General features: G+C 48.1%; 1 protein-coding gene across 14 annotated transcripts in view; it reads left to right on the forward strand.

Moving 5' to 3' along the window:
* The window catches only part of ADGRB1 (adhesion G protein-coupled receptor B1), a 281,572-nt gene that overhangs the window by 148,050 nt on the left and 121,028 nt on the right, over window positions 1–12,494 (forward strand). For all 14 annotated transcript variants that reach the window (XM_048329201.1, XM_048329204.1, XM_048329208.1 and 11 more), the window contains 7 exons: window positions 129–230; window positions 1,971–2,077; window positions 2,830–3,024; window positions 4,066–4,134; window positions 7,064–7,172; window positions 8,028–8,171; window positions 11,119–11,194. In XM_048329201.1, coding sequence (XP_048185158.1) covers window positions 129–230; window positions 1,971–2,077; window positions 2,830–3,024; window positions 4,066–4,134; window positions 7,064–7,172; window positions 8,028–8,171; window positions 11,119–11,194 — 802 coding nt within the window. The remainder of the gene's footprint in view (window positions 1–128; window positions 231–1,970; window positions 2,078–2,829; window positions 3,025–4,065; window positions 4,135–7,063; window positions 7,173–8,027; window positions 8,172–11,118; window positions 11,195–12,494) is intronic.

The raw sequence follows: 12,494 nt of genomic DNA on the forward strand, positions 1-12,494 counted from the left end.
AGAGCTGGGAGTGCAGCTCCAGGCCTCCTGGCTGCCAGACCATGCTCCCATATTTCTTCCTTCCACTCCCTTTCCCGTGTCCTTGCTGAAGAGGGAGTTTTACCAATGGAGTTTTTCTCTCCTGGCAGAGCCCCACGAAATCTGTGATGAGGAGAGTCTTGGCCCTGTGGTTTGGAAAGAGACGCCAGCCGGGGATGCTGCAGCCGTCCGGTGTCCCCGCAATGCCACTGGTAAGGGTGACTGCATGGTGGGAAGGTGGCCCTCCCTCAGGGGATCCTTCATCCTTTGCATCCTAGGAGAGGAGAACCTGGTTGTGGGAGGACAGGACAAGCACATGGACTTCCCTCCCTTTGTCCAGGGCTAAATTAACTCTGTCTGGGTTTTTGTTTTCACTGTTAAGCAAAAACAGTTGTTACTGGACAATCTGAGGTGGTTTCCATCCACCCACTGCCTGGTCCTGGGACACGTTTGAAATTAAGGAATACTGGGATATGTTCCCTCCATTATCTACACATAACTTTGCAAAGCAGGTGGGGCTTTGTTAGAGTCCTCTAGATTTGAGTGATGTATTTCTCTCCAGTGCCCATAAAAGCAGCTGCTGTATGAGAGCAGGAAATCTGAATTCTGTTGTCCATTTACACTTAGAAACCTCAGCACCTCTCCAAACATTTCTTTGGGTGCTCAAGTTGATGGTCTGACTGTGGTGGTGTGGAGTGAAAGGATCTGGGCATCCAGGTACCTGTTGTGGCCATGTGTTCCCTAAGGAGTGGAAGGCAGTGCAGAGAAGGCTCCAGGACATCAGGCTGGTGGTGGGATTTGTCCTCAGCTGGATGTTCCTCACTGCCAGGCAGGAACACAAATAGGGACAGCAGTGTCAATAATTAATGTAAAGGTTTTATTTGGTTTGAGGGAGAGGATTGGATACAGACAGATCTCTTTGACTCTGCCTGGCACAGTCAGTGTCATCCCCAATGCTGTCCTAGGAGGGCTGTATCCATGGAAAGGTCACTGAATCATTTGGCAGTGGCAGTGGGATTTCAAACCCAGCAAACCTGATCCTCAGAGGCTCCAAATGGCATCATGGTGGCTGGGACAGGGTGATCCCTCTCCCTTTCCTCCTCTCCGATATGTCTGTTCCTCCGCATCACAAGGCATGTGATTATCACTGCAAACCCCTCTGTGGATTGGAGCTGAGGGAAAGCCTGGGGGAGGACTGGAAGCAGATTTCAGAGAGTTTCAGCTGTTGCAAAACTGGTGCTGTCGGGTGTTTATTCCCTTCCAGGCTGCGTGGGCAGCACAAGCCCTGCTTTAGCTGCAAGTACCAGACCAAACCAGCTGGGGAGGCTCGTGGGGCTTCCCGAGCCAGGAAAAATGCTGCCATCCAGGGCAGGAGAAGAAATTTTCCCTTCACCCTGACTAGCCATGTCCAATTCGTTTGTTTTTGTTTTCCTGCCCAGTTGCTTCTGCTGCCCTGCCATAATAAAATGCAGGAGAAGGAAATAAAGATAATCCCACCTACCAGGCTTGCATGGGTTGTTCAGGCATCTTCAGGTGCCTCTGATGCCCTTTGTGCTGGTAGCTGGGTCTGAATGGATGCATTGACCAGTTCTGGGTGATCTCTATAGAATCATGAAGGCTGGAAAAGATCTCTTAAGATCCTCAGGTCCAACCATTAACCCAGAACTTTCAGGCCCACCACTAAACTGTGTCCTCAAGCGCCACATTTACACGTGTTTTGAACACTTCTATGGGTGGTGATTCCACCTCTTCTCTGGGCAGCTTGTTCCAATGCTTGACCATCCTTTCAGTGAAGAAATTTTCCCTAATACCCATTCCAGACCTTCCCGGGCACAACCTGAAGCCGTGTCCTCTTGTCCCATGACTTCCTCCCCATGACAAAAGACCGACCCCCATGAATTCTTGGCTTTTCATCTGTCCTCACTCCCATATTTGTTTCGTTCATCTTCCAGGGCTGATCCTTCGAAGATGCATCTTGGATGAAGAAGGCATCGCTTACTGGGAGCCTCCAACGTACATCAAGTGTGTTTCTATTGATTACAGGAACATACAGATGATGGTAAGGCAGCCCCTCTCCCTCAGCTCAGCAGGTTCAGGATCCTCCCCAATGATTGTGACATTGCTATAGTTACAAAAAAGAAGGAAAAAAGGAGTTTCCAGCTGTGCCTTGATTTTCTCTTACTGTTTTTTCTGCTTACCTTGTGATGCACAGGCACTTTACGGACAAGGGATGGTTCCTTGCAGGATTTTAGTATCCAGCTTGGCAGAATCTGGGTTCTTCCAGGCCTTTCATATCACATTATCATTAAGTATCACTGTGACTGTATCACTTTTAAATAAGCATCTTATTTTTTGTTAATCTTAAATTCATTGTTGTGAGGAATTTCTGCTGGTCTCCTGCGGCCTTTAGGGGAACTGACCTCTCCTGTTCAGGGTAAGGTACCGTCTGCCCTAAAATAATTCCAAATTGGTTGTAAGCAAACAAGGTTTTGGGGAAAAAATATTCTGTTGGGTTATGAACAGAAGAAACTTCATAGTAGGACAATTTCTTCACAGGCAAACAGAAAATTTCAGTTCTTTGTCATTTTAGAACCACTTCAAATATATAATTTAGAATCTATCACTCTTTCCAATCACTTTAAGAAATATCAGGGGCTCTTAGGCCAGCAAAGATTGTCAGACTCATCTAATCTTCACTCTTAATTGTGATGAAGGTCAAAAACTTTCCCTCAGCAATTCCATCACTGAGCTCATTAACGTGACTTTGACTGTCCCTAAAAGTGTTTCTCACGTTTCTTTTCTGTTTCTCAGACCAGGGAACACCTTTCCAAAGCTCAGCGTGGGCTGATGGGAGATGGGCTGTCAGACGTGCTCCAGAACCTTGTGGAAATCTCCCAGGATGGGACCAGCTACAGTGGGGACCTGCTGTCCACCATGGACGTACTCAGGAACATAACAGAGATCTTCCGTAGGGCTTATCACAGCCCGACTTCTGGGGATGTGCAGGTGAGCCCAGGTGCATTTTCTGGAACCCAAGGCTGGGTCGGAGGTGTGTGTCCATGCTCAAGGTTCCAGGTTTGATTACTGATACTGACTTTAGCTGATACAGTGCTGATAAAAACCAGATTATTGTTTTTTCCACCACAAGTGTCTTTCTGTATTAACAAACTCTCCTTTCAAGGTGGTTCTTCCTTGGTTTATAAACTAAGAACTTGAAAGCCAAGGTCACTCTGAACTATTTCAACCTGATAGCACTTCACTGCAGAGTCTAATTGATATGAGAACATTATTTGGTAGGGATTTCAGGCTAATGACTTGAGGGAAAATGATTCTGTGGCATTGGGTACCTAGATGTTGATGTAGGGGAATATCCTCATGGTTTCTCATCCCAGGGTTTTACTTCCAGCAGCTGCAGAGCAGCTACAGGATACACCCTTGGGATGGGTGATCACCCCATGACTTGAAACATTAAACTGATCCTGCAGCATCTGCAGAGAGTGGTAAAACTGGAGAAAAAAATCAATAGTCTTAAATTTCCTGTCTTCTTCCTTCTCATCGTGTGCTGCCAAGGTCCCACCATGGACAGAACCCTCTTGATCCATCTCTGCCTCTCTTGCGTGGTCACAGGCTAAAGGGGATCCTGAGGTTTCCATATATTGGAAACAACAGAAATAATAGAAAAAAAGATAGGAAAGGATTTATGCAATGGAAGATCAGCTGGTTTTAACCAGTTTCTGACAAATATTTACCTAATCTGTCCTTCAGATCATCAGTAATGGATAAAAGACATATTCCCAATCCAATGCCTCAGGAGATACAGTAGTCAAAGTGAAGGCCTTGGGAAAAGGGCTAATTAAAATTAACATGCCCATTAACATCCTTGGGGACCTGTGAGGTCCCTGTGGGGCCTTTTGGGAATGGGATCACGAGAACCCTTTTGGAGCATGTCTGAATCTCACATGTCCCTCCCACACCACTGTGACCTTCCCAGCCTGGGCAATCTCTGCATAACCACCTCTTTTGTCCTCTCTTGTCTCCCTTCTGCAGAACTTCGTCCAGATCATCAGCAACATTTTGTCAGAGGAAAACCGGGAAAAATGGGAGGAAGCTCAGCTGGTATGAACGTTCAGCACCTTCCCTGGAAATAAAGAGGTTTTCAGCACAGAGTTAAGCCATGAGGAGGGGAATTTCCAAGTGTCTACATGACCTCCTAAGATGAGCTTAGTTCCAGGCTGAGTCACATTAAAGGAGTAACTCAGGAAGCCACAGGATCTCAGCTCTGAGCCAGACTCTCTGCATGAAGAACTGTGAAATGCTGGTGGTATAAACCAAATTTGGAATGGCTCTCAGGGGTCAGGCTTGGTTTGGAGTTGGTAATCCTGATGTCTTGCTGTAATTCCACTCTTTCCTCTTGCCAAGATAAAGAAGTGGGATTACGTGGCTTTGAGTTCCTGGCTGAAGAGGTGAAGGACAGGAGGGATTTTCAGAGCTGGAGTCTGCTCAGCTGAGCTTCTGGGTTCAGTTATGTTTACCTTTATTTCTCTCCTGCCAAGGTTAGGGATTCTGCTCAGTCCTGATGTCCCTGAAATTCCTGGAAGTGTTCAAGGCCAGGTTAGATGGGGCTTTGAGCAAGATGTGGAGTCCTTGTCCATGGCAGGAGTTTGGAATTAGAGGAACTTTAAGCCCATTCCAACCCAAGCCATTCTCAGATTCTGTGAATAATTCCATAGCTGAACTCTCCTGTATTAGGGGATGATGTTGTTGGTTTTTGTTTCTTCGTCATATTTGGCCCTTGTCTCTTGTGCCCCATTTGAACTCTGTGTTGTGGACTTGTGTCAGACCTATTCCTGTGTCCCTTTACCATTCCTTTGGTGAGCTGTTGCAAAATTCCTCCAAGGGATCTGGAAACAGCAAAGAATCAAGAAAAAAGAATCACCCAACACACAAAGCAACCCCAGAGTCCAGTTATCTTCACACCAACCAGGGAAGTCCTCTGGGAAAAACTTTGTAACAACAAGTGCTGGCACAATTGTTGAAAGCCCAGAATGTGAGACAGGGACTTAAAAACATTTCCTTCATGCAACAGCAACTCAGTCAGGAGCTGAGCAGCCTTCTCCTCTCTTCTCCCTCATATTTTGTGCTTTCCTATTGAATTCGGAAGAGGGTGACACGGTCTGTCTCTGGGTATAGAGATAGATAGAGGGTCTGGACATGGTCCTGGGCATGCCTGAGCAAGTGGGTCGGGCCAGGTGGCCTTCGAGGTCCCTTCCAAATGAAACTATACCATGATTCTGTGACTGTGCCCAAATACTTGGTCTCAAGCCTCCAGGTGCATGTATTTCAGCAGAGAGCAGAGGAGGCTGTCAAGTTGTCATGACAACAGGGAAACACTGTTGATCCCCTTAAAAACAGCTCGCTCTGTGTGGCACTTGGTTCCCAGTGGCTTTCCCAGTGCAATCTGCCCTCTGCCCCTCCAGGCAGGCACAGCCCAGCATCGCCGTGACCTACATGTGGATGGGGAACATCACGGGGAGAATGTTTTCCTGGTGTGTATTTTAGTGGGAATTGAGAGGACAGCCCAGCACCACGGCTTTAGGACACGGAACTCTTCACGAGCAGGATTGCCAACAGAGGTGTCAGCAGTCTCTGTGCTTGTCCCTCAAAGCTGCTGGACCAAAATCACACCTTAGATTTTGTGAGATCAACCAATTCTTTTATAACAAAACCTTTGGCTCCCAATTTGCTCATTAAAAATAAACCCAATGTCATTGCGCTCTCACATTCCAATGCCCTGTGGCCCCCCAGGCAAAGAGATGTTGTTCAAGGAAAATAAAACCTAAAACAACCTATAAAGGTATTCAGAGAAGGGCTACAATGATTTTTGAAGAGTCTTTGTTGACCATTATATGATAAAACCTAAAATACAACATCCAGTGTATTTGGTTTGACCTTGTGATTTCAGTCTGTAAGGGAATATAAAAGTGTGCAGCTAAAAATAGCATCCTCACTCAGTTCTCCTCCTTCTGTGCACACCTGCTGTACTGGCAGGACTTTTTCATCTCACCCTGAGACAGTTTTAGTCTTACCAAGATTCCTTGGATAGACAGAGAGAGAGAGAGACACGCATGGCCACCCCTGTGCTCCTTGCCCACACTCTTCTGCCTCCTTCCCATCCTGCTTGTCCCCAGCTGCCCCCCCAGCTCTGCTCAGCCACCTCAGAATGTCTGGATTACAGTAGGAACTGAAAACACTGTGAAAGTGGTGGAAAAGGAAAAGAAGAGGAGCTGAGCTGCTTTTCTTCAGCCTCTCGTGGCATTTGCTAAGCTCCTGTGGGCAAATGTGCTTAGAGGAGAAGACAGGTAGTCAGCACAGCTCGTTTCAATTTAGATTAGATTTTATGGAATCTGCCACTGGAAAACTGGTTATTGTTTAACAGCCTTAAGTTGGAAAAGCACAGGTAAAGAAGAGTCACTGCCAATGTCTTTATCAATGGGGGAAAATAGGAAAGAAATAAGAGGCAGAGAAACTCCAGGAGAGCACGGGACCAAGAACTTGATTATTTGGAGAGTGAGATCCTGACAACAAAACAGGAAAGGAGAAAATCAGACAGCCTGGGATTCAACACTAGACCACAATTGTTCTTTGGTGTGGTTGCTTTCAACAGAGGGAGTTGGAATTAGATGATCTTTAAGGTCCTTTTCAACCCAAACCATTCTGTATTTCTATGATTTTATGAAAGGAGATGGGTAGGTTATTCTCTTCTCCAGAGAGTCTCAAATATAACCCTTTGCTTTAAAATCTTGCCCTCCACCTTAGGTTTTACCAATCTGAGTGTCACATTATCATTTTTTTGCCCCTTTCTTTTTCTTTTTCTAGGCTGCCTCTTAGGATTTCTCAGTCCTCCTTCTCCTCATCTCCATAACACTCCATTATACCCAGCATATGCTTCCAGTTCACGTGTCAGGGCAGAAACCTTTGCCCGCAGAGAAGCTCCTGCTGCTCTCATTAGGGTCTGGTCTACTCAAAATTCTGCCTCTCTTTGCAGATAGGGCCAAACGCCAAGGAGCTGTTCAGGCTCGTGGAGGATTTCATTGATGTCATCGGCTTTCGCATGAAGGATTTCCGGGATTCCTACCAAGTCACGGACAATCTGGGTGAGTTCATTTGCACTCCCCACGTCGGGGAGAGACCCCCAAAAGCTGTTAATTACTGTGCAACATGGATAACCTGGGCTGTGGGGAGGGAAGGGAGGAGGGGAGGCAGCAGGTGGTGAAACATTAAAAGGTCCAAGGGAAGACACGGACAGACATAAATATGGAATAGCTTTTCTCCAAAGGAGTTGGGATTTCATGAGGAAGGAGAGATATCCACAGAGAGATCTGAGAGATACCTACAGAACAGAGAGCAGATGATGAGCCAGGCAGAATTAGATCATTTCTTTTCTTTTTCAAACACGAGAACAGCCCAGCAGCCAATGGAGGCAGCGAGCAAACAGCAGGCAGTGTTTGATTGATGCTGTGTGCACAATCACAGCGTGGAACTTGTTGCCAGAGGAGGCTGCAGAAGCCAAAAAGTACAGATGGGTTCATGATGGGATTTAGGAATGTGCACAAAAGAGATGTCCATTGGTGGCTGTTAAAGTTGATGATCTGGATGCAGCCAGGAGCTGAGGAAGTCCTGCTGATTGCTGGGAGGACAAACCAAGAGATGTCTTGTTCATTCTCACACTTCTTATCAGCTGCTGCTGGCCACTCCTGGAGATAAGGTGCTGGAGCAGACTGACCTCTCCTCTGCCAGGTTCAGCGCTGGCAGGACCCTTTCAGCAAAGCATGAGCCCTGGCTTTATCTTCTTTCATGGATAGACATTTCCTCAAGAGAGCACCACTCCTGCAGCTCCCAAGATCCAGTCTATCTGATTTCCCACTAATGCTTCCCATGTTTTCTTTATCACATACGGAATTTTCTGAAGCTGGTTTCACTTACTGGTTTTATTTCTTGCTTCTCCCCAGTCCTCGGCATTCACAAACTGCCTGCAAATGCAGCAACCGACATCACCTTCCCCATGAAAGGCTGGAGGGGAATGGTGGACTGGGCCAAGAACTCGGAGGACAAGGTCACTGTCTCCAAGAGCATCCTGTCTTCAGGGCTCTCAGGTAGGCAGCACAGCCAACACAAATTTCCCCCTTCATTTCCTAAGAGTGGTTCCTTCCATTTGCCTGGTCTTCAAATCCCCTTCCAGCCCAGCTGGATTTGCTCACAAATGTTTGGACAGCAAAAGCATTGATGAGTGCAAATAAGGCTTTCAGATGTGGCCTGACCAGGAGTTCAACCTAAACTCCTCATAAAAGTTCAGGGGCAAGCTTAGTGCCTGGGTGTGGATATTTGTCCTTCCCTAAAGAAGCAGGAAAAATTGGCAAACAATGGTTTAGGTGCCCCCAAGCCTGGATTGAGACCAGAGCCATCTGAGGGTGAGTAGCTGGGAGTCAGCAGGTCAGGCTGAGCAGCTGGTGGCTCTGAGTCTGCTGCATGGACAAGCTTTGATAGATCTGGGGATTTATGGTGATGCCTTTTCCTGGTCTTAAAATCAAGAGTCAAACATGGTTAAGAGGGAAAAAGGGATTTTACCTTTGTATTTATTTTAAGGATCCTTAGGTGCACCACATCCAGGTTGAATGCACCTCAATGCCCACCTCAATGCACACCCACCATAGATCAGGTATAACATTATAGGTTTTACTAATTAGCACATCTGTCAAAGATTCCCCAATGAGAGGCTCGAGTGAGCCCCCCTCCCCAAGGATCTTTCCCCTGGGTGGTTCTATCTTCATTTACAGAAAGTGTTCTGGAGAGGACCTTGGGATCTGGGGCTTTCTGATCCCTAACTATAAAGCTTCTAAAATGTTTGGTCTCCTGGCTGAACAAACAAGTCCCAGAATGTAGGCAAAAAGCACTAAGAATACTGAAGTTGTAAAAAGGTATAAAAGGGATACAAAGAAAAGGCAAAAAATCATCATGACATCAATGGTCCTTGTGTGAAATTTCCTGCCCTCAGAGATGAAATTCAGAGGCATTTATCACTAAGGCTCCAAATCAGAGCATGGACATGAGCCCCAGCACAGAGGTGGTGCCTCAACCAAGGTGGCCTCATTGCCAGATCTGGAAGAAAAGCTGGAGGTTTTTGGGATGATCTGATGGATGAGAGTCCCAGGAACCAACACACTCAAGGTGCTCATCTTTTGGCAGAGCCAACACTCGGCAGAATTGAGCCCTGAGTTCTCAAAAGCAGGACCCTAAATTAGGCTGATTGCTGGGAAATGATGGGATTTACTTCTGGCACTCATGGCTTTGAGATCTGCTGGGTCCCCTTTCCTTGGGACAGAGGCTGGAGACTGAGTTGTTGCTACAAAAGACCTTTGGCCTCTCGTTGTCACACCAGGACCTTTTGTCCTGGGCTTCCCTGCTGGGGATGGCATCAGCCATCACTTCAACTTGGGAAATCTGAGGCCAAGAACAGTTAAGTGACACCCCCAAGGGTAAACAGTGAGTCACCAGCAGAGCAAGGGCCATGGTAAGCACTCCTTGTGTTTTGTTGTGCCTTGCAGACAGCGTGAGCTCCCTGGGAGAAGCTGGAGCACGTTAGGAGCGTTATCCCAGGTTGTTTGTGGATGCTGTGGTGCCTTTACCTTTGGAAACTTTTAATCATTTGTTGGACAAATTGCCGGACCAGACCCAGACAGAGCTGATCCTGCTCTGAGGCTGAGGGCTGTCCCAAAAGCATCCAGCTCCCCATGGAGCTGTTTTCCAGACTTCTCTTGGAAGCATCCTCACACAGAGCTGCTCCAGAGCCCCCAGGCTATAGTGACTGAGCAAACAAAAGGTGACATCCACCCTGAGGAAACAACTTCCCATCAGTGCTCACTTCTCCGTGGTTTCCTGAGTACCATCCAGGGCTCTTCTGCCTCTGTTTTGTTCAATATCTTGTGCTGGTGGTGCAGTTTTTGAGGGTTTACTCAGTGGTTGCAGCAGAAATCCACCTCTATTAGTTTTGATCCTCACTTTTCTCTGGCTGCAGGGAGCAAGAGTAGCTATCCTGAGCAAAGTGATGAAGACAGGCAGCTCCATGAGACCAAATCCAAACCTCTCACTGCTGGGAGCTGACTGAACAGTTGATTTCGATGGGCCAACACTGATTCATGCAGCTGGGTGACACAATTGCTCTGCAAGCCTGTCTGTCAGCCTCTCCCAGTTATATGCTGGGAGATATCCCAATCTGTTGATAAGGAAGACAGACATGCAGAGCTGTGCCTGTCCTGCAGGGATGGAGCAGACACACTGTCAGCTCAACCTCAGTACAAGATATCAGAGAAGCCCCACCTGGTGCTTTCCCAGGCTTCTTCAGCATTGCTTTTCACCCAGCCACTTGCTTTTTCTCCCCCTGAAAATCCAGCCCTGGGACTGCCTCTGCTGTGGTTTATCAGGGACAGTTCTGGCTTTTTGCAGCTGGGCACCGCAAGGCAGCGGAGCAGGAGGAGGAGGAAAAATAAGAGGAAAAGGAGAAGGAGGTCAAGTGACGTGCCCAGAGGTCACACAGATGATTCAGAGGCTCATCTGGATCTGCTGCAGCCCCCAGAGGCAGCACATGAGTTTTGGGGTCAGAGCAGGCGCAGTGGGACAGCTCCCCTTCCTGCTGCCCTTGTCAGCCCGAGCGCGGCTCCTCTCTCTGATGGCCTGATAGCTGTGGACGGCTCCAAAGGCCTCGAGGTGGCTGCAAGAGACCTTTCCCCCCTGCAGATTTGTCTGTTGTGGTGCTGTCAGAGGGATTTGGGGGTTTCTGAATGGGGGAGCACCATTTGGGAGGGGTGAGCCTTGGTGAGGGAGGAAATCTGGGATGCCAGGTCACGCCAAAGGTGCTGAGCCCTCCCTGTGGGGACAGCAGCCACTGCATCCCACTACAGTGATGATGGCATTGGCCATGCCCCAACAGAGAGCCCTCCACCACTCCAGAAGGCAAATCCTGTCCCTGGGTGTCCTGTGGGGACAGCTGCCACCCCAATTGTCTCAGTGCTGTTGTCTTCTTCCCTTTCCTCTGGTGTCCTGCAGTGTTGGACGACTCCTCCGTCTTCGTGGTCGGGACCGTGCTGTACCGGAACGTGGGCAACATCCTCTCCCTGCAGAGGTAAGAGGGGCTGCCTGGGGAGGGGGAGCAGCTGGGAAATCACCAGGAAGATCCCTCTGGCTGCAGAGCCCCAGTCTTCCGGGAAAAAGTAGAAATCATTGGGTGCAATGAGACAGATTTTGACCTGCAATGGGAATATTTTGACGCCGACGTTCAGGTGGGGCCAGGTTCATGCATCGCGTGCCGGAGGAGCAGGAGTGTTTTCCCCATCCAGCTGCAGCACTCCAGACACGAGGGGAGGAGGCTCAGTGCTGCTGTCTCATTCCTCCCTGCCACCCTTCGCCCTCCAGGAACGGAACCTCACCCTGCCCTCCTCCTCACGAGGGATTTTGGCGGCCCTGACAGATGGGGGATGCTCAGCTGCCCCGATCTTCCCGAGCTGCCAGCCGCACAGAGCCCTGGAGAGCAGCACAGGCAGGCTCGGGGAGGAGAGAGGGGAGCAGAGCACGCCTGGCTGCACATGTCTGCCGTGCTCCCGGCGCTGCTAAGTGCCTCGGGCACCAAAGCTTTTGTGTTCAGCCCTCCCTTCCCTTTTCTTCGCTCCTCTCCCTTTTCTTCTCGCTCTTTTTTTTTTTTTTTCTTCCCGAGACTGGTACTGAGGCAGTAAATTAAGCATCCTAAGGCACCTTCTAAATCTGTTCTGCACTGATTAGCGTGAGCCCATTTACCATAAACACCAGGGCATCTCTCCTCACCGATAATCATTTAAATACCTCCAGATTTAGCACGGGCAATGGCAGAAGGGCTCCAAGTGAGTGCAGAGAGGAATTAGCAAGCCAGCCAACTGTATTCTGTAATATCTTCCATTACAGCAGTGGGAATTAGATCAGAAGGGCAATAAACATCATCGGCTCAAATGGTCCAACGGTGTTTCAGCTTCCTCTGGCCAAGCAGGGAATGAGCTCTGATAACCAGCAGCTGCTGCGGCCACAGTCTCCGAACAGCATTCCCGCGGGAGAGCTGATTTAAGATGTTCCTTAATTAAAGGACAGTCCCTCTTAAAAAAAAACTCGAGTCTTGAATCACCTGGGCAGAGTCAAAAGGAAAAAAAAAAAAAGGAAAAGTGAAAGCAGCAGCAAAGCACTTATCACTTCAGCACTGTGCAAATGGACACAGCATTAAAAAGGAGAAGGTTGTTAAATAACCACGTAGCTGCCTATGGGTAAAAAATATTTCTGACCACTGAGGAGAGCAGCTATTCCTGAGTACACATAAGAAATATGGACCCAGACCCTGGACTGGACTAGTCTGATTCAATGCAGAGTGATTTTTCCAAGAATGGAAAAAAAGCAGATTTAAC

The sequence above is a fragment of the Corvus hawaiiensis genome, chromosome 26 (assembly GCF_020740725.1).
Source record: "Corvus hawaiiensis isolate bCorHaw1 chromosome 26, bCorHaw1.pri.cur, whole genome shotgun sequence".
Lineage (NCBI taxonomy): Eukaryota > Metazoa > Chordata > Aves > Passeriformes > Corvidae > Corvus > Corvus hawaiiensis.